General features: G+C 35.0%; 1 protein-coding gene and 1 pseudogene across 5 annotated transcripts; both read right to left on the bottom strand.

Annotated features, from left to right (window-relative positions):
• Positions 1-102: 102 nt before the first annotated feature.
• Positions 103-13346, bottom strand: LOC111299295 (uncharacterized). Of its 4 annotated transcripts, none has more exons than XM_022894393.2 (23): positions 12272-13346; positions 11075-11214; positions 10028-10236; positions 9544-9663; positions 8958-9086; positions 8737-8862; positions 8011-8066; positions 7821-7920; positions 7616-7733; positions 7149-7358; positions 6243-6579; positions 5356-5449; positions 4848-4956; positions 4378-4649; positions 4080-4207; positions 3710-3944; positions 2842-3030; positions 2661-2741; positions 2452-2567; positions 1669-1882; positions 1331-1573; positions 617-708; positions 103-523 (listed from the first exon to the last, which is right to left on the bottom strand). In XM_022894393.2, exons 1-23 carry the CDS (start codon positions 13093-13095, stop codon positions 376-378), a joined length of 4290 nt encoding a protein of 1429 aa, XP_022750128.2. In that variant the 5' UTR covers positions 13096-13346; the 3' UTR covers positions 103-375. The 4 variants fall into 4 exon arrangements, with proteins under 4 accessions (XP_022750128.2, XP_089603415.1, XP_022750122.2 ...); XM_089747289.1 differs by having other exon boundaries at positions 11075-11190; XM_022894387.2 differs by having other exon boundaries at positions 2452-2741.
• A 1044-nt stretch (positions 13347-14390) lies between these two features.
• LOC111300891 (uncharacterized) lies at positions 14391-19802 on the bottom strand (annotated as a pseudogene). The gene is made up of 11 exons (XR_016330133.1): positions 19773-19802; positions 19514-19635; positions 19365-19457; positions 18946-18997; positions 18641-18838; positions 18485-18525; positions 17562-18387; positions 17241-17473; positions 15423-15583; positions 15293-15303; positions 14391-15084 (listed from the first exon to the last, which is right to left on the bottom strand). The product of XR_016330133.1 is annotated as an uncharacterized LOC111300891 (transcript).
• Positions 19803-20859: the final 1057 nt, after the last annotated feature.

Genomic DNA, 20859 nt, shown 5'->3' with positions numbered 1-20859 from the left:
AGGATAGAATAAATGATAGTTTTATAAGCATTGCTGAATGATTAATTTGCAAGGTTCCAGTTGCCAATTAATCCTGCTGGAACAAGCTGAACACGAAATAAATATACAAATGAATTATCTAAAACATTATACCCAAAGTTGCTATTTACATTGGAACTCCCAAAATTAAAGAAAATTCTTTAAGAACTTGGTAAGAATGCATGCCCTTATCCAATATTTTTCTTTCGATTTTTTTTTTTTTTGTCTCCTTTGTTTCTATTTCTACATTTGTGTCAAGAACTCCCTAGTTACTCTCAAATTACATACAAAATAGAACAGTAAAAAACTGAACAAAAGAACCTTGTTAACGTGTAGGTATCTCTTTTGACATGATGGTCATGACTGCCAAAATAGCTCAAAATCATTACTATACAATGAGCGGTCTTGAATCTCTAGATTCGCAACATGCCAATTAATAAGTTGTGACTGAAAAAGTTTACACAAAACCAATCCAGCTGGAAAAATCCACCATTCACTTTCATCCCTGCATCCAAAACCACACCAAGCAGATACCACCAATGTTAAGCAAGAATGGTATCACAGTAAAATTTACTTGGCACCTAAAACATCAACTTACATGTTAATATTCCATGGCTGAAGGTTCGGAATCCTTTTACTTGATAACGACCGACTGTTATAGTGAATATACCCACATAGAAATGCAACACCCTGGTGAAAGATGAGATATGATTTACCATACTAGAAGCAAAAAACAGGCTACTACTTGAAGCAACTAAAGAATAATACAAAGGATACTAGAGTGGAAGGGAAAAAGAAATAGTTCTTGCCATCAAATACTCCTTGGCAGGAGAGAAATGCGATGGGAGGAAAAAAAATTTCTTGTGCCTACGAGGTGGGGAATGGGGGGGGTGGGGGAATAATGCTATTTAGATTCACCAATATTCCTTTTGTAGGTTAATTACTTCCCAAATTAATGTTTTAATAGTTAAGGATTTTTTCCAAAATTGACGACTATAATTTGTATCTTCGTCCATACTCTCTTATATCTCCCCTTGACCAGACCCCTATTTCTTCTGGCCTACCAACATTTAATTTTTACCTCTTTACTTTTCACAAGCTCCTTCCTCTCCCACTTCTCTATCCTACTAAGGACAATTTGAATGAAAATATTAAATCTGCTTAACTGTTGAGATGTGCCATTAATCAAAGCCAGAGAACACAGGAATCCAATACCAGTTCTTCTTTGTCATAGGAATTGTACGAAAATAAGACCAAAACAAAAAGCAATGGTTATCAAGAGAAATAGGGATTAAAAGTTCCAAGAACTTACAACATTAATCAAGGATGTTATGTTCCACAACGCATAGAAACGTGCTAGACCTGCAGAACGCCTTGGTCCCTGACTGAATAAAGCATTTATGCCAGCAGGAAAAGGAAGAAGAATGCCAAGTGGTAAAATAAACAAAACCAGAAAGACATTCGCCAATGATATTGAATACAACTGGAGGAACGTAAGCAACACTAAGCTAAAATCCCCTAAAAGTAGCATCGATATGACTAAGCCAACAAGATCCTGCAATCATAAACAAGGTGTTACGTGAAAGATTTAAATTTGTTGATAATTTACAAGTCAAAAATAATGTAACTCCTTAAATTCATGCAAGATACCTGGTGACCAACAGGCTTAGTATTGTGTACTATGAAAGAGAGAAGGTAAAACATATCTCTCTTCTCTTTAAGCATTTGTAAGTTGTTAGTATCTATAAGCCCTCTACAACTCCTCTTCCGCCTTGTAAAACCTTCACTGCTTTGGTGACCTTGAGTTAAAAGTGCATTTTCGCTTTGATAACCAGATTGATTTTGCATGTTTGGGGTCTTCACCCTGAAGCAAACATGAAAGTAACTAAGTTAAATTCCATATAATCAGGCATCAAATGATTCCATAATATTGATACACACACACATATATTTATGATATATAAAACTCAACAATTTGAATTCTTTCCATCAGACAATACAAACTCAAATGACTCTTTAACTTTATTTCCTTGGGCTTCTGTCTAATACTCCCCACTGGTCATCCTATTCCTGAGGAGGGATATATTTCTATTTATTCACCCAATCCCTGCTCAAGATATGCCAACATGCCTTTGGTACCAATCTAGCAATTCGTGTCAACGTGTCATGTAAAATACTATATTCGTATCGTGTTTGACACGAAATCGCATGTCACAGTTCGTATCAACACAAAAACAAAAAACACAATTTTTTTATTTTATTAAAGCTATTTATGGTTTTTCTAAAATTTTAAGCCGTGTTATCTCCATGTCTTTTATTCGTATCGTTTTCGTATTGTGTCACCAGATCATGTTTCAAATTGCCAGATCATGGAACAAAATGTCCAAGTTCAAACAAATAATGGTGCACAACACATGCACACACACACATTACCGTGAAAGTAGCTCAGTTCTGACTCCTCCATCGGTATTTCCAAAGGATATAGGTTCACTTTCCTCTTCAACAGAATGCACCAAAAGTCCATAATGGCAATAACCTGCAGGTGCAGCCTGAAACCAAGCAAGATCAATGCGTACACCATGGATTCTCAAAGCAGGATTAGCATGCGTTACAAGCCATCGTAGAACAGGTCGAAAAGTTACTTTCAGCCGTCCACAACAAACCAAGCGTAATTGTGCGTTCAAACCAGCCACCAGTCGATACCAAGTAGTAGGGGGCACTAACTGTAGAAGGTATAACAATAAACAGAACTTCATTACAACTAAAATTTGGAAGATGAACCCATGCTTTCACCAATTAGATGGCTAAAATATGAGAACTGACCTGGCTCATAATACTGGTAAGAATGTTATCATTTTGAAGGGAAAATGGAGCCATGTAACTTCCATCACCTCCAAAAATTATAGCCATAGGAAACCTTTGAGGGAGGCGAGGAGGAAGGTCTGTTCTCTTTTCATCTCCACCAAGGAAGAAGTCCACATAAGCCACCATTAAATCAGAAGTTGCAGATACCTACAGTGACCAAATACCAGAATTTGAAGTTTGAAGCAAAATCCAAGAATTATGCTTTAACAGCTCTTGAATCATGATTAAAAAACCGTTCAAACCGGTAAATATAGAATTAACATGTAAATCCCAAAAAGTTTAAACTGTAAGACATGTTTTCATGTGTTCTGTTTGTTTTTTAGCCTTTTTGACTCAAGCAACTATAATACCAGATATGGCATTAGCTCAACCAATGATGTACTTTGGGCCTAGGGTAACCATTTTCACCTGCAAAAAATGTAGCATTCATCTACTATGTATTACAGGAGCCATTTAATCAGTCCTTTAATTTGGTTTCTTTTTTCTTGAACATGTTTAGAAAACAAACTGATCAGAGAACTTAAAAATCTCCAGAGTTAATGAGAACTTCAGGATATTACATAAGATTAGATAGGAAGAATATCTATTCTGCCTTTTTAAGTGATAAGCATCAAAACGAGAGCATGAAAATATTTAACAATCAAACTAGAAAGAGTTCAGTGCATAAAAGGGATCTCTCTGAGTCCTCGGACATGTCAAAATGGTTTACAAAAGATGATGATTAGAAAAGCAGAAGATGGAGCTAAAATAACTACAAGATGTAAACCAAGTAAAATGAAGCCATAATAGCGAACAAATTAAACCAAGAGTAAAAGTAAATAGAAACCTTAAGCCCCTCATAGAGAGCCCGCGAACGGCAAGAACGTAAGCAAGCATGGTCATATTCTGATCGTACAAACTCACGTAATCGTTGCAATCTCATTCTTCGGCGCCATTGCTGCCATGACCAAGCAAGAGGATACGCAAGAATAGAAAGAACGGTATAAATTGCACCTTCCCACCATTGGTAAGCTGCTATTGCATTAATCTCATCCACAAATGTGTTGTATGCACCCTCATATCTGCCAGGTCAAGGACATAAAATCAATGTGTAACAATAAAGACTAAATATTAATAAAATGCAACACACAGAACAAGAGGAGATACTTATTGCTGTAAGAGAAGCAATTCAGCAGAAAAGAGAGCAATATACTCACACAATCTCTTTTATTTCTTCTGGAGGAGTGTGGGGCAGATGCCAAGGTTCACTGAAAGTATTAGGACCAATGAAATACATTCTGTGCACATGACTCTGAGACTCCTCAACTCTGTTTGTTTCCAATACCTGAAAGGGAAAAAAGGCACAATTAAAGTCAACCAAGGGGGATAATGGGCAAAAAAACAAGGGATTAGATAGCCTAACAAATACATGAGAATAAATACAAATATCAGCATAGAAGGCCAGGAATTCTATGAAATAATAAAAGGAATCAACACATAAAAATTGTATACAACCTCATTTAATGACTCCAGGAATGGGAAAGAGTGATCTATCTGAGAACCATGCTGAGTGGGAGCTGGGCCCGGTAATTCATCAACCCCAACAAACTTCATTCGTGCAACACTAAGCACCAGTGCTAAGAGGATGAGAAGACCCACAAGTAAAAGACAAAATAGCCAAGGACCCCCAAATGTGTAAATTAACTCTTCAAGGGCCGTATAACAGTGTGGCATGTGATATCTGTCGGAAATGCATTCATAAGGACAAGGGGTTTCAGCAATACCACCTGTGGAGAAAGGAGTAGGTTTTGAATATTAAATGACCATAATGAAGAAGACATTCAAAATTAATTTATGTTAAACAGGACATGAAATCAGAAGAAAAATACACTTCAGGATAAAAAATCCAAAAACTGTAGTGCAGTATGCCATTTGAATCTCATATAAGATAAACTTTAGTCAATACTGACAACATTCAAATGTACCTCGAACAGCAATATAAACAGCACGCGAGGGAAGCTCTGAAGCAGGACAAGGATGACAGAGAGAACTATCAGATCCACTAACATTCTTGTACGTACCAACAGGACATTCCTGGAGAAACAGAAAAGTTAACCAACTCTTAACAAGAGAAAGTATTAACCAATTTGTATCAGTTCAAAAGAAGAAAAAAGATTTTTACAAACTAGGAGAAAGAGATGAAAGATACACTTGCTCCAACCAATTACACAACTATCAGAACAAAATAAACTTCCTCCACAAAATTCATTCACATTAAATTTCCCCATAAATTCAGACATAATTGGATTGGATAGAAATTTTTTCCCCTTAAAAAAGTGTAAGCATTTCAATGAAGAATTCATGTTAATTTCGTTATTGAATAATTTTAAAGTTCCAAGTGCTTCAAATAAAAGTATAACCTCAACTATCAAAATCCATGTTAAACAAAAAGATTCTGAAAATTTTCAGAATGCAATAAAATTGCCAACTTACCATACAAAATGTCCCATACAGCCCCTTTGGACAAGCTTTACCAGTCACAGTTCCATTTTCTGCACCACCACTCTCATCTCTACCTAATCCTCCCCTGTAAAAAAAATCAAAACATCACCATGATACCAAGAGGATAAACTCATAAACAAGCGTCAATGACAAGTTTAAATTACAAGTATAAACTAGAAGGCAATGAAACAGTTCCTAGTTTAATGGCACAGCAAAGTAAGAAGCACTTTTGGCAGGCAGTGACTGCACTGGTTGCAACAAATAAACTGTTGTATACATTTTGCACTTAAACTGTTCCGTCAAGAGACAGCAGGTCTGTGCTTTAAAGCAAGGTAAATTCAAAAACTTAACAGCTTTACCATTTGATTTGTAGCAATGAGATGAGATCTAAGCATTATAGCATAACAATTTAACTCTACCACCCAAATATAGTCTCAAAAGCAAATCTTATTAAATTATATTTGCAGTTTAAAGCTTCAATCTAGAATATTCTCAAATAATAAAAAGCATAGAATACCAATCACTTCTGAATTAATACAACATGCTCCGTGAATTAAATAACAGTTACTCCATAAAAAACATTGCATTTCTAACATATCCATAAAATATTCCCCATGTAATAATATTAGGGACTTTACACTTCATAGTTAAAATATGAGCATGTTTCTGATTAATTTCTATATTCTTTTTTCTTTTATGGGATTAATTTCTAAATTCAGTAAAGCCCTCAATCAAACAAAAAGGAAGAAGCTGCATAATAGTCAAAAATCATTTTGTGGACATACGCCACTTCAAGTATTGATTGCCAATATATCATGGACCTGGAAAATGAGTCCGTAACCTAGCATTCAGAAAAAAGAAATTAAATTGGAACAAACCTAGCATAGATGCTTCCCTTCACACTAGCAATCGGCTGGTACACATCTCCAGTGGGAATGTCTGACCAATGAAAATGAATCCTTCCACCCCCTCCACCACCACCCCCTTTGGGACTACCATATCCTCCAACACTTGAAAGAATAGCAGATTCGCCAAGAGTCAATGTATGCAGAAACAGAAGTACAGTACCACCAGAGCCACCCCCAGGAGCTATGGTTGAACCATTAGAAACAGAATACTCTAGTTGCCAGACAGTTTCTTCAATACTTTCTCCATCAGCCCTCACAGCACCCTCAACAGACAAATTTGACAATGGATGCTCCATAGAACCCATTACTGTTCAGACAAAATCTCATGAAAATTTAAGGAGCAATCTTAAATACAAGCACTAGCAGGGGGAAGGATAAAAATTTTTTTAATCTAACTGTTGAGATCCATAAGAACCTCGGCTATTTTGTAGCTCAACCACTAGATTAAAACTTTTTCCTTACTTTCCCCTTTCTATCCTCCTACAAAGCTGAGTATAAGAGTCTAAGACAATACAACAACTCAAACATGGCCCCTTTTTTCACATATAACAGAATTAAACCTTTTTAACATTTCCTAACGCAAATTATAAGCTAAAACAATCATGATACTTCAATCCTAGGACAAGATGAAAGAGGTAGTATTTCAGTAAATGCAAATAGACCAACCAGTCGCACTAAAGTTCTAGCTGCCCAGCATGATCAATAAAATTTCACATGGTCATATAACCATTTCAGAGAAAACTGACACCATAATATAAAACATCAGTCAAACTACCCTTGCTAAGACCTACCTGTCACAATCTTCAGAAATTAAAATGCAAAAAAGAGCCATAAATATATGCCCATGGAAAAAAAAAATGACCCAAAAAACCTTACCTATAATACCACCACCTGTAGTCGAATCAGCTATGCTCTCGTTTCCACTTCCACTTCCAAGTTCGCAGGGCAACTCTGAATTCCCATATGAAACACCACCCTCAACACAACTACCATTATAACATCCAAGCCCCCCTCTACCACCATGGCCACCACCACTGCCAATACCATTGTCTAAAAAATTTCCTCTACCCACACCACCTATGCATCCTGTTCAAGAAAAAAAGAAGTCCATGCAGATATGACTTTTAACAAATGTACAAGCTCCGCTGTCTTGACTTTTCTTCAAGACAAGTAAGAGATGATAAAATGGGCTACAAGACCATCTTTAAGGTGGAGATGATTTCTGTGCAAGGATATGTTTGCATGTGTATGCATTTTGTATGTGTGGGCGCACACACGTCTATAGATGGATAGAGAGAGAGAAACTGAAGAAAAAGAACCTAAACCAGAATGGAGAAACATACCCATCCCAGATGCACTGATTATTCCAGAAGACTTTACAGATATCGTTCTTGCCCGATGGAAATGAACAACAGATCCCTTAATAAGACCTTCAACAGTGATGTCCTCAACTCGGCATATCTAAAAACCAAACTTAAGAAATAGTTAAATAAGCAGAATCAAGCATATTTTTCAGTTCATTACTGCACAACTATATTGAATAAACACCTGGAGAGTAAAAGACAGAGACGAATTCACATTGCAATCTTCAGGTGGATGAAGTAGTTCAAAGGGACAATCTTGGAGCTCACAATAAAGCTTTGGCGTACTGCCACATGCAAAGAGAGGAATAGTGAGATATATTATAAGACGGTACAAACCTTCAACACAAGGGTGATAAACCAAAACAAAAACTTACACAGCATCAGATGATGCATTCTCAAGGGGACCACGTAAAACAGATCCAGGTCCAACCTTCATGCAACAAAACAGATATAACTAATTGATTAATCATAAAGGACAACTACTACAAATCCCCCAGCACACAGTATATAAATCCTACGGCAAGGATTCCTCACAACTGCTGAATTGTATTCTTAAGTGTTTATACCTTACATGTGACAATGCAACACATTTCTGTTTAACTGTTATAATGATTAAATCTTTTCATGGTGTTGAAAGAAGTCCAATCCATCTGTGTGAACATGAATATGGCAGCAAGGAAAATCAACAAAAGAACTAAAAATCCCATTAAATTTACTCCAACGGTCAAACTCACACATCCATCCAAAAATGGCTTCCATAAGAAAATTTTATACTGTGCTTAACATTATAAATCACAGAGAAACTACAAAGAAATCATTTTCCTTCGTACATATCACAAATGAAAATGAAAGTTTAGAAAGGAGCAAAACTTACTCAGTTACCACTAGAGAACTAGAGAAGCATCCTTATTATCCAAAACTGTCACTCAACCATTAAAGTTTACCAGACATACACCTTAGCCTCCAAATTGAAATGTTCTCAGCAAACTTAATTTACTTTTATTTTATCCATATAAAATCAGAAATTCGAAAGCCAACAAAATTTGTAAACTTTGAACAGAGAGCATCCAATCAATTATCACAATAAAATAATCACTTACATGAATACTGTAAAATAGCGATAGGATCAGACGTTGTGCTTGAATCTTATCTCCAGGTCCAGATAAATCCAATAAACCTTGTCCGTGTACTCCCAGATTTGCATTTGAATGTATGACCGATGATTCCTGGGTACGAAAAAGATTTGAGGGGGAAGTTGTCAAGAATTATTACATTCTGAGAAACATGCAACAGAATAGCAAAGATGCAGTGGGTTAAACACCTTAAGAACAACTAAATTACTAGCCTCAAGCCATGAAGTTGCAACAGTTGTGTCTTCACCCCCATCAACTAGCATTTGGGAATTCCACATCAAGAATATTTTCACAGTCATGCGTAAAGCCCCATAGACCTGATGTGTGCCAAACATGGGGATCATAAAGTATCAGAAGCATATTATAAATAAAGAGGAAGAAAATGCAACAGAAATTATCAAATGATACAGAAATAAATAGAAACCAGCTGAGACAGCTGATAAATAATACTCTTTTTAGAAATCATCCAGCCTCTTCTATAAGGATATTTCAGTACTTACTAAACATGTTAACAACACTAAAATGTGTCAAATGAAACGGAAATGCAAGGCTACAATGATACAACGGATAGATAAAACTTCAATTAAAATAAAATCAACTACTTCAAAAAGGGTATTCTGTTGTGTAAACTACTTAACAACTTAGCAATATGACAATGTTAAGACTTTAGAAGAAAACTGATTAGCAAATATGGAGAATATTGCCATTACATAATGATACAAAACAGAATATGAGACTTCATCATTCAAGTTCATAAGAAAATGTATCAGTCACCTTGATTATAGAATCACTCATTAACAGTTCTTCTGCCAATAGTTCAAACTCAGAAGATGCATAATGTGCTAGCCCAAAGCTCAACACGCCCCCATATAGTAGGCTTATCTGTCCTTGCACCTATATAAGGAACAAAACAGAATTAGATTCCCCATGCCAAACCTAAATTTATCTACTGGAATTTCACAAGCATATTCATAAAACATGCAATGCAGAAAGAAGTGCTAGAAGAGTGTAGCAACTCCAAAACAAAAGGAAAACCCTTAAAGAGAGAACTTCAAATATTAAAGCTAAGTATAACCAACTTACTAGTAGCTCAGGTGGCTAAAAAAGAAAATAAAAAACCTGAAAAAGCCACTTTGAAGCATCCAAACCAATAAGAGCTAAAACCCAGTAATAATCATGTGTTGGGAGATAACATTTTTTAGCATCTCATTACTTTTTAGTATCTCATTACAAAAATAAAGATTTAAAATTCTCAAACCTGGACACGACTCCAAAGTAATGGAACAGTGGCCCTGGCACTATTTCGAATATAGACATTAGTCCAAAGTGGCTGATAAGGAAACTCCAGAAAAAGAGTTTCTGTATCTGTTGACAAATTATGATTGTTAACAGTAAGGCTTCGGAGCACAGCATCATAAAGGGTTCCAGCAGCACCAGCATTCTCTGGGCAGCCACGACTATTTCCTCCTGCAAGATAATATTCAATTGATTACCAAGCAGTCACCATCAATGCACTAAGTGGGAGCAGAAAACAAACAACAAATACAAATAAATGATGAAACCAGAAAGCTCTCAAAGATAAGTCATTTTCCAAGCTCATCATCCAACAATAGTTCATTCATAATGAAAGTTATTCATTTATTTTACCATCAAAAGGCATCCCTACAGTTCAAAATACTATAATCATCAAAAACTGCTTTAAACCACACTTCAAAAATCTGGCCAATCTTTTGCTCTTTATTAATGTGAAAATTGTCCCTTCTTTTAGCAACTTGAAAGTAATCAAGTATTAATAAAAAAGAAAACTTTTAGGCTTTATTTGGTTTGAAAAAATGTTTTTTGTTTTTATTTTTTATTTTCATTCCAAGAAAATAATTTTTATTTCCTATTTTTTGTTTTTTAAAAAATACAAAAATAAGGAAATAAATAAAATATTCTATGATATTATTAATGGCATCTAATTATAAATATAATATATATTTATTAATTAATGACATTAAAAAGTGTTCAAATATGGTAACTTGCAAAACACAAGGAAAAAAGTAATGTACATCCATTGTTTTCTAATTAAATAACATCTTTTTTTTGTTTTCACATTTCAACCCTTTTTCATTTTTGTTTTTTAAAAATTTGTTTTCATTTTCAATTACCAAACAGTTTTCACTTATGTTTTTCATTTTCCAAGAAAATGAAAACAAAAGGTGGCTCTGTTTTCTGAAACCAAACACAACTTTAATTTCTTAATCTTACTAAATATTAAGCTTTCCAACATAGTGAAAACTCGCAAAAAAAGGAAATGTCTTACCATGCACATAAATATTTGGTTCATCATGCCTACTGAAGACATCAACTGAAACTCTTCCGCCACCCCCACCAGCAAAACCATTTCCTCCACAAGCACTTATCCTCCCACTTCCAGTCCTGCTCTTCACAGAACAACGGATACTATGACATTAAAACCAATAATAAAACCCAGGTCATATAACAACATTTGACACATAGTTATAATCCTAGAAGAGTCAGATAATTCAAATGAAAGACAAAGAAAATTATTTCCACAATTGCAGACAAATAAAGCTTAAGAACAGGCTGGTGTTAAGCATACATAAGATGGGATTTATCAGCTACCATCGCCTTGTACCTTTTTTTTTTTTTAACAAAACTAAGATAAAATACATCAGGCATGACCTAAATGGAGCATAAATGACAACAATACCCATATCCAATTCCTACAACCAAAAAATGGGGTTTAAAACAATGTAAATCACCTAGCACCCACACATTCAAGACCAGATATCTCAGGGATTAACTTATACGGCCTAATGATTACGTAAGAAACTAACCACTAATGGATAAAGCTTTGACCTTTCCACATTAACTAAAGTGAAAGTACACTTTACAAATCCACAAGTATTTATATTCACAGCCATTGGATGTTTGCAATGAATAGCAAGTACTATGTCCACTGAAGCCAAAGTTTGTTGAAAATCGGATACAAGGGAACTTTGAGGGATTGTTTCATCAATATCCTGCACTCCAGTTAGTATGCATGACAGGGCAAATAATAGAGCTTTAAGATGTTTTATCAAATGAGCCCAATTCATCACCCCAACAGGCAACACATTGCTCGCCTAATTGAATTTTCATCACTATTATTCCATCGTCTTATGCTTAGAACATCTCATTCACAAACTTTTATAGGCTTTTCTAGTCTTTTCTACAACTAAGAGTCTAATTCAAAGAAAATTCAATGCTTTCAACAAGTAATTAACTCGTTACAATCAACAATGATTTACTCTTAAAATTATCCTTCTTCAAGGTCACATAAACAGCAACTTAAGGGTCTAATTTTCCACTACTTAGTAATTATTTCTTCTCTTTATTCCTGCACTTCCGTTTTTCACTTACCAAACAAACAAAATGAAATAACCATCCAGCTTTGGAAACTAAATAAACCAACACCAAAAGAACTCTAAGAAACAAAGTTAACAAGAGACATTACATTTTATGAGCTTTAATATAGATGCTACCACCTGATCCTCCACCTCCTTTACTCCCTCCATCACCCCCATCAGCTAACAAGCTCCCATTCACCTCCAATAACCCTTTAATCAGCATTTTCACGCGGCCACCACCTCTCCCTCCGTAATCCACCTCCTTACTTGTTGTCCCTCCCTTACTCCCATAACTCCACGGATCCTGCAATGATGACCACGAATAAGCATCTCCGCCCCAGACATCCTCCGGCAGCTTCCTATCTTCCACCAAGCAACACGCGCCGCGGCCCCCATGACCTCCTCCCGCTCCCTCCACTCCCTGAGGGGTCCCACTCGTCTGTGACGGTGGATCTCCCGCCCATCCTGTAGTGTTCACGGTCGAGCCATCGAAAAAACTAGCGTTATAAGCCGCGAGCTCGAAAGTGCCAGTAACTACAGTCGAATTTTCGCCTAAGGAAAAGTTTCCGCCGATGTTTAGGGTTACGGAACAGCCCAAAAAGGCGCAATGGAATCTAACTCCCGAGAGGATGTAGAAATTACCCTGTCCCTCTATGTACACGTCACGAGTGAGGTTCAAATCGGCCACAATCTTACACGTGGAATCCAGAGAACCTACTCCACCGAGATCGTCAGTGCAAGATACTGACGGGGCGTGAGGAGGCGGCGGAGGAGGTGCCGGAGGAGAGTAGTCTCGATGGAACAAAAGAGCTTCCGAATCCGAATCGATTATCCCAAAATCCGATTCGAGGGTTGAAGATGAAAGAGAGCTGAGAGTGGCGTAGAAGAGGAAGGTGAACAAATGGAGAAACCGAGAGTGAAATCGAGCCATCCACTTCTCGTGAAAGTCATTAGAATGGAGGCTTAAGATTCGGCTTTAGAGTAAATATGTTGATTCGGCACCGTACGTGAACAAAGACCGTCGAAGCCACCATGAAAATCAAATTTTACAATTACGTATCTGTTTGTGTCCAAATTCCTACAAAATTTAGTAAAAACAATTTGAAAACCCTAGAAACGGTTTTTCTCTCTGGCTCTCTGCAGCCAAAAGAAGTTTGTTTAGAGAGAGAACGCACTCTTTTCAGGGAGCAGGAGAGAGAGTTTGATTGGTTTGAAGAAGATGAGGAAAAGATAAAGAATGGTCAAGCTTACGTGAGCTTAGTTAGTTTCTGAATCTGGATTGGTCTCAGTTTTGTAGCTGCTCAAACGTGGACATGTACTCAGGTTTTTGGTAAGGTTGGATGTCGTAGATTTTTATGGAAGTTATTGCCCTTCAAACATTGACAAAGAGCGTTTACGCAACCCCCAGGCAAAGGTTTATTTAAAACGACGGCGTGGAATTTGTTGAGAATTGAGATTAATAAAAAGTTTTCCCTTTAAGACTGGGAGTGAAGTTTAAGCACGAGAGGGAATCGAGTGAAAGGCGCGTAGCTTGGAGCGCAAAAAACCCATCATGGGAAAGGCGCAACATCAGGATTTGATTGAATTACCCGCATGGTATCTTCGCTTGGTGTGTGATTGGACGATTACTGTGAGCTCCTGTGATTTAAGGGGGGCTTGTCACTTGTGGGAGGTTTTCAATTTTCGGTATCAAGATGAAAAAGATTGTTACATATTTTTTAATTATATTATTATTCCCAAAAGATCGTGTCATTTTCTAATTTTATAAATAAAATTGATAAATATTAAAATATATTTTCAAAAGATAATTCGTATGTGGTAAAAAGAGGTTTTTGTGGTAAGATAAGAAAATTAAAACATTTGTATGGTACCTAGGAGAGTGGACAAGGGGCATGGATGAGTCCAAACGAGGTCCAAATCAAGGCATCTCTTCCAGGATGAATTTACCTACAGGACAATAGAAGATAGGAACTGATTAATTTTGAAATTAAATTTGAAATTTTAAAATATAATATCACGATATAATGTAAAAATAATATAAAATATATAAATTTAATAAAATTAAAAAATGTAATTTATTTTTTATATTAATATAAATAATAATATTTAATATTTATAAAAAATATAATATAAATATATAAATGTTAATATTTTTATATGATATGAATATATATATATATTATGAAATTTATTAAAAACATGAGATTGGATTGGAGGAAAGAAAGATTTGCGGAAGCGGAAAACAGTAGAAACCACAACTGCAGGAGACAGGAAAAAAGACAAACAAGTTTTGTCAGATTACAGAGTTTGATTTTGATAGTTAACTTGGACGAAGAAGAAGGAAGTCCAATATTGAGACAAAAAGAAGATCAAAACAAATATTCTCCTCTTTATTTCCTTTTCAAGATCTCAAAAACTTGACACTTACAGCTTTTTTTTTTTTTTTTTTTTTTTTTGCCTATGATTGATAGTTACCGGGAATCATTCAAATTTCATGCTTGGTTCTGGCAGAATTGAAAGGCCATAATTAGTTTCAGGATGTACAAATTGCTCATGTGAAGACAATTACCAAGTTGCCTCAAAGAAGCACCAATGTTGATTTCAAGCTTTGTACAGGTGAATCTACAAATAATTTTCTTTTCTTTTGCTTTTTGAAGATGACGATTCCTTGCCCCAGTGAGTCATCTATCATAGTTTTGGAGAATGAACGTTACTTGTAGTCTCAGGCTGTGACACCAAAAGCAGCCTAAATTGAGAGCAATTTCAAACTGTAATCGAAACTACAAATCCAAATAATGGCTTAAATTTCTGCATGTTTATTTGTCCCTCAATTGTGTCATTGTTTTCATTTCTATTCTTCTTATCCACTCTTTGCTCACATGAAAAAGCCTCCCAATCTCCTCGAGAGACTTGCCTCTCCCTTGTTTCCAAACCATTCAAAAGAGCATGAATATCTTCCTTCATGTGCTGCCTCATCACAGGTTTTTCTGGGTTCCTTATTGATAAAATCTGGGATAAATTACTGCAACATCATTGCTCACACCACATGTGTTCTTAATCAAAGCATCTTAATCGACACTGATGTCAAGCTAGGATTAAAGAATAAGAATGCATTTGCAGATTAAAACAAACATGTTCACTGCAATGAATTATTGCTCTGCTTAACATGCACTGCAAAGAAAGATGAACGGGATAATGACACTTAGGTCTAAGCTCCGGCTCTCATTAGCATGATATTTGTTTGAAGATATAATCTACTAAAGAAGAAAGCTACATACAGGAACTTGAATCCCTCTAGATTTCCGTGCCACCCTCCGTGAAATCGATTACCTTATCCAGTACTGCATATAGGTAGAAAATTTGTATCCCTTTGTGCGGTCAAACCCTTTTGACCCTTGTAGAACTCCTAAACTTCCTGCCTGTCAAAAACAACAAACTAAAATTCCTACCTGTCAAAATAAACGGAATAAACGGAATAAGTGATGGGCGAAATAGCCCTAATTTATTCACATCATAAGAGTGAAATCAAACGATTAATTAAATACATAAAAAATAATAATTTAACGTAATTCAATCCAACCGATTTATATTCATACATGAGAAACAAGATTCATTAGTTGTAAAGAATTATGAACATACAAATCATATCAACCTCACTCAACAATCAATACTCATAAGACCTTCTTAATTTTCTCTCATCTTATTGAGTATTCTCAACCTAAATAAATACATATCCTTATACATTTATGCATCATACATATGTGAATTATCTCAATCTCCTATAGTCCACTCATAAATATACAAACATACAACGTTAATATCTAATAGTTTTATTAGGTGTCTATCCTGTAAAACCCTACAACTCCCTTACATATTTTTTTCATACCTAATTTTACAGATACTTCACCTATTTATAACTATACAAACTTATCTATTAAATATTCTTTTTTCTTTCTTTTTAAAGTTCTTCTCCTTTTATAATTCATATTCTGCAGGTCTTATTGTCTATTAAGTAATATCTAATTAATCTCAAACAAATCTCTTATGTGATTTGAGTCATTATTCCTAACAATCTCTACCTTAACTCAAATTTGATCAAATCATATGTTTTCATACTTGGCTCCACTTGTAATAGAAGTCTCACAATCATATTCTCTTATTTGTCTTCATGTTTCACACAAATTAATTTTTAAAACACAAACTCGAATTTCTTCATTTAATAGAGCTCTTCTAAACTTACCTTTTCCCGTGACTCAAAACTTCAGCTATTCTCATATCTTGAACATTCAGCTCTAATACTATTTGTTAGGTTAAATGACCTCAATCTAACCACACTAACATAAGCAAAATCAAACAATTAATTAAACACATAAGAGATAATAATTTAATGTGATTCGATTCAACCGACCTGCATCCACAAATGAGAAACAAGATTCATTAGTTGTAGAGAATTACAAACATACAAATCATATCAACCTCACTCAATAATCAATACTCATAAGACCCTTTCAATCTCCTCTAATCTTACTCAATATTATCAACCCAAACAAATGCATAAGGATATGCATTTATGCACCATACCTACGTAAACTTTTTCAGCCTCCTCTAATCTATTTACAAACATACAAATATAAACACCTATAAAATGTTAATCTTCAATAGTCTTATGAAATGTTTATCCCATAAAATCTTATAACTCATTTATTTATTTTTCATACCTAATCCACTTCATCTATTTATAATTATATAAACTTGTCTATTAAAAATCTTTTTTTTCTTAAAATTTTAGAATTATTCTCTTCCTATAATTATTCAAGAAGTCAACCCATCACTTCAAACGTAATACTTCTCACAAGAAAGTTCTTGTTTGGCCAATGCAACAAGAACGTTCAACCTAACCTATTTATGATGTTGATTTTATTCCAAAACATCAGAATTGTTAACGTAGACGAAGAAAAAGCAAGGCAACGCATCCCTATTCAGGCAAGATCTACTTAGAAAATTACTACATTGAAAAAGAAATCGAAACAAGTACAGTACGTAAAAAACTAAACATATTGAACAATTATGACCAACCTGGATTATATCTTCATGTGCAACTTCCATACCCCTGTAGTTCCCTGTAAAGTAGAGGACTAAGGAGCGTGTACTCCTTAGTAGCTCATCTCTGCAGTACCAACCAAAACACGAATGCTATTGCAGCACCTTCTTATTAACTACAGCTGCTTCTGGCCAGCAACTCAAGCTCACACCTACCCGGTTTCCTCTTCCAAAGTTGTTCTAATCCTCTCCAAGTTTGCAACCACCTGCTTGGGAAAGTATAGAGTGGTCAAAGATTGCCTTAGACGTGTGTGACAAGAGAACATGAAATTCCATAAACTTTTAGGACAACCTTACTGCCTTTGAGATTTCTGCTTCATTTCTAGCGATTATCAATCTTCTTCTCCTCCTAGAGTCTGACATGCTTTTTGCAGAAGAAACTCTGGGCTTTTGAAAGCGTCCATGCAGGGTGTTCAGAGGCAGCTATTGTGTAGAAATTATAATGGGGTTTTCGACTGCCCTTTCTCTTCCCTTTTGTCATTGTTTCTTTTTTCTAGAGCAAACAATAATTTTATCCTTTTGACTATCCAACAAGCCATTCATATTACACTCTCCACTATCAGCAGGAACATCAGATAGGTCCAAAATGTTCAAAGCTTTCTGAGTCCTAGACAGACAGAAAATGAATAATTTTAGAGCTCCAAGCCTTCCTAGTTGTATTAGAATTTCCCTCTCCAATTTTAACACATTTGAATCGAGAAATGTCTCCTCTAAATCGTCGAGATTTTCCATTAGCAAACTATAACTTGATGCATTTCATGCCGGTGGACTTGTACATGAAAAAGATTTGTTCCCTCCAATTGGTTCATGAGTTTCACAAATCATAGAACAACTCTGTGACTGTGATCCCTTGTCAATGTAAACCTGGAAGAAAAAGATCCAGAATAGCATAAGTACTTGACAGTGGAAAACTATAGGAAATGGACAATTAAGAGTTATGCAGCTTATAAGCAACAATTTGCTATAACCACACACATTCATTTCTTCAATTTCTAAGCAACCATTTTCTAATGTTTGCGGAGCCGAGGATGAAGCGTATGCTTTCAGAGGATCTTTTAATAAAAGCACACCTTCATCAGAAACTACAGACAGGAAAGACAGCCTAGCTGAGTTAAGAGAAGCACTGTGTTAAAGTAAAATCAATGTAAGTGAATAAAATCAAAAAGACAAAAAAAAATTGACGACAACCCAAAGACAAGCCTCTTAAATTTAAGATAAACCCAAAGACAAATGTGGATTTGGAAATCCATCGCATGGATGCCTAAAAGCAAAGATCTTGAATGGCTCATCATATAACAGAAAGTAACCAACTTTCCAATTTGAAGTTAATTTTAGGACAAGACATCATTTGGCCCTCCTACATGGGTGATGACAACCTCTATTTTAGCTTCAATTAACATCAAAATAATGCAGCAATACAAATTTAACCCTTTATTTTTGGCAGAGAAAGAAGGAAAGGTGGATTTGGAATCCATTGCACTCACCAGTAGAAGGGAACCTGGAAGTTGAATTGGCAAGAAAATACCCTGGAGATTCAGCCTGAAACCCATTGGACCCAAGATAGCAAAGACAGACTGTCCATTAAATCCTCATAAAGTTGTCAGAGTTATAAAGGTCGATTGCAAAAAAAAAAAAAAGTTTGCTACTATCATTGAATTTTCTATTATTTGTGTTGTCACACCTGAACCACTGGTTCTTCATCTCCAAAAACTTGTGTCAACAACAGTTTCACCCTTTTGTGTGATGACATAGTGCCCAAAATCCCATGACTGCCTTACCTGGATTTGGGGCTGCTACAGCCGCATGAAAAATGCAACCTCTGGTCTGTCAGAATTGGGCTTGGTTTCTTCTCTCATGAAACTTGTGATTTGGACATTGCTTGTGGCTCAACCCAAAATTGTCGTATCAAGCTCAACATGCTGCTGAGCTGCGGCAACAAGTAGTCAAATACTATAAAAATATTTTGATGATTATTTTTTGTCACTAAACTATCTGTATCTCATCACATATTCAAACTTCTTCAAGGATTAAAATATTAGAAGTGTTCTTCGAAGATATCTTCATATACTGATATATTCTGCAATTTTATTGACCATTTACTTGTCGTTAACAGAGTCTACTCCATGCAGAAGCCTGCAGATTTTGAGGCAAGTTCTTGTTTCAGTGATACGGCGTTTGAATTTCGATTGCCATCTTAAATTGGATGTGAACTCAATCAAACCATGGATCAGTAACAGGCCCCAAATTGCCTGAAAGGCTGAAACTCAATTCTAGTAACAGTTTTCCAAGGACTAAATTTACAAAGGCCATGGATCATTCTTTGCTGGCTCAAACCATTTTTCATGTTTAAAGCTGAGTCAGATGTCCTACCCTAAAGAAAATTGGTGGTGTCAAGGCCCAACATCCAACATTTGCAATATGACAGAAAACCTTTTTTTTTTCTTGGTGCATAATATGATTGAAAGATTTGCTCCTTTTTCTTATTGTTGTTGATTTTGCTAAGCTTACCTTCTCCACTTGCAGGTCATTAGACTTCATGATTACTAGTAATAATGAGAAGTTTGGACCAAGTAGGTTATCATATGCATCTTAGTAATACCTATATACTAGCATAGGCATTTTTTACTTTGGTACAAAAAAAATTTGGAGCATAAGATAATAACCCATCTTTAAGGTTAGGACAAAAAAATTTTAAGACGAAAGAATATTACTCCATTTATAATATTAGGATAATTAGTCAACTTAATTAAAATTTGCAGATTCATTAAATTTTCATTTACGGTTGAACTTATAAATCACCTATTAAGTTGAGAGCGTGGAGGATTCGAACCTGAGTACTAATACAGTTAGCGTTCACCCTTACCACTTCTCTCAGTTCTTATGGGCTGTAGATTATGCCTAAAAATGAATCAAGTGGTGCAGTTTTTTTTTTTCTATTTCATGAATAGTAAATAGGTCCTGTCTCCATGAATGATCAGTCTTCATTTTCTGCGTGCAACAAGCACCAAAATCCAAACCAATGAATTTGAGTTTTCTTGGTCAGAACCACTTCACAAATTTTAACAATCATTGGACTTCACTTACTACACCAACCCTTGTTTGCTTTCCATCTCTCTTAGCGATAATGCCAATTTAAATAGGGGTATAGATGGGTATAATATTTTTAAAATAATCTGTAAATAAATTTAATTTCTATTTCTTAATATTCTTTTACTAAAAATAATAAATAATTACAAATAATATTAAAATTTTATTAATTAAATAAATAAATTATAAATATAATAAAATTTATTAATGATTGATTTGTTTATATTAAAAAAGATAAACAAATAAAATATTTAATAAAAAGTTCATAAACCATTTAGTTTTTATTTATTTATTTATTATTAAGTATAACATACTAATATCAATAATATTTTATTAAAATTCATCAAATAAACGATCAAATGATGAATATTATAAAATTCATTCATATTCAATTTATTTATATAACTAAATTTAATTTTGTTAACACCAATCCCATGATTTTTTTTTTTTTTTAACTTAAAGTTTTTATCCAATTAACCCTATTAGTTCGATGGTAAGACATCGAATT

Source organism: Durio zibethinus, chromosome 18, assembly GCF_047325235.1.
Source record: "Durio zibethinus cultivar Kanyao isolate XHJ-2024 chromosome 18, ASM4732523v1, whole genome shotgun sequence".
NCBI classification, from domain to species: domain Eukaryota; kingdom Viridiplantae; phylum Streptophyta; class Magnoliopsida; order Malvales; family Malvaceae; genus Durio; species Durio zibethinus.
Note: the sequence above shows the minus strand (reverse complement) of the source record. Positions and strands in the feature narration are given on the sequence as shown.

What these genes read in the sequence shown, in the direction of transcription:
- LOC111299295 (XM_022894387.2), bottom strand. Translation starts at nt 13,095, where the DNA reads ATGGCTCGATTTCACTCTCGGTTTCTCCATTTGTTCACCTTCCTCTTC. An exon ending in CTCTGTCTTTTACTCTCCAG is followed by an intron (nt 7,734 to 7,820) that starts GTGTTTATTCAA and finishes TTTGGTTTTTAG; the next exon opens with ATATGCCGAGTTGAGGACAT. An exon ending in TTACCAGTATTATGAGCCAG is followed by an intron (nt 2,742 to 2,841) that starts GTCAGTTCTCAT and finishes TACCTTCTACAG; the next exon opens with TTAGTGCCCCCTACTACTTG.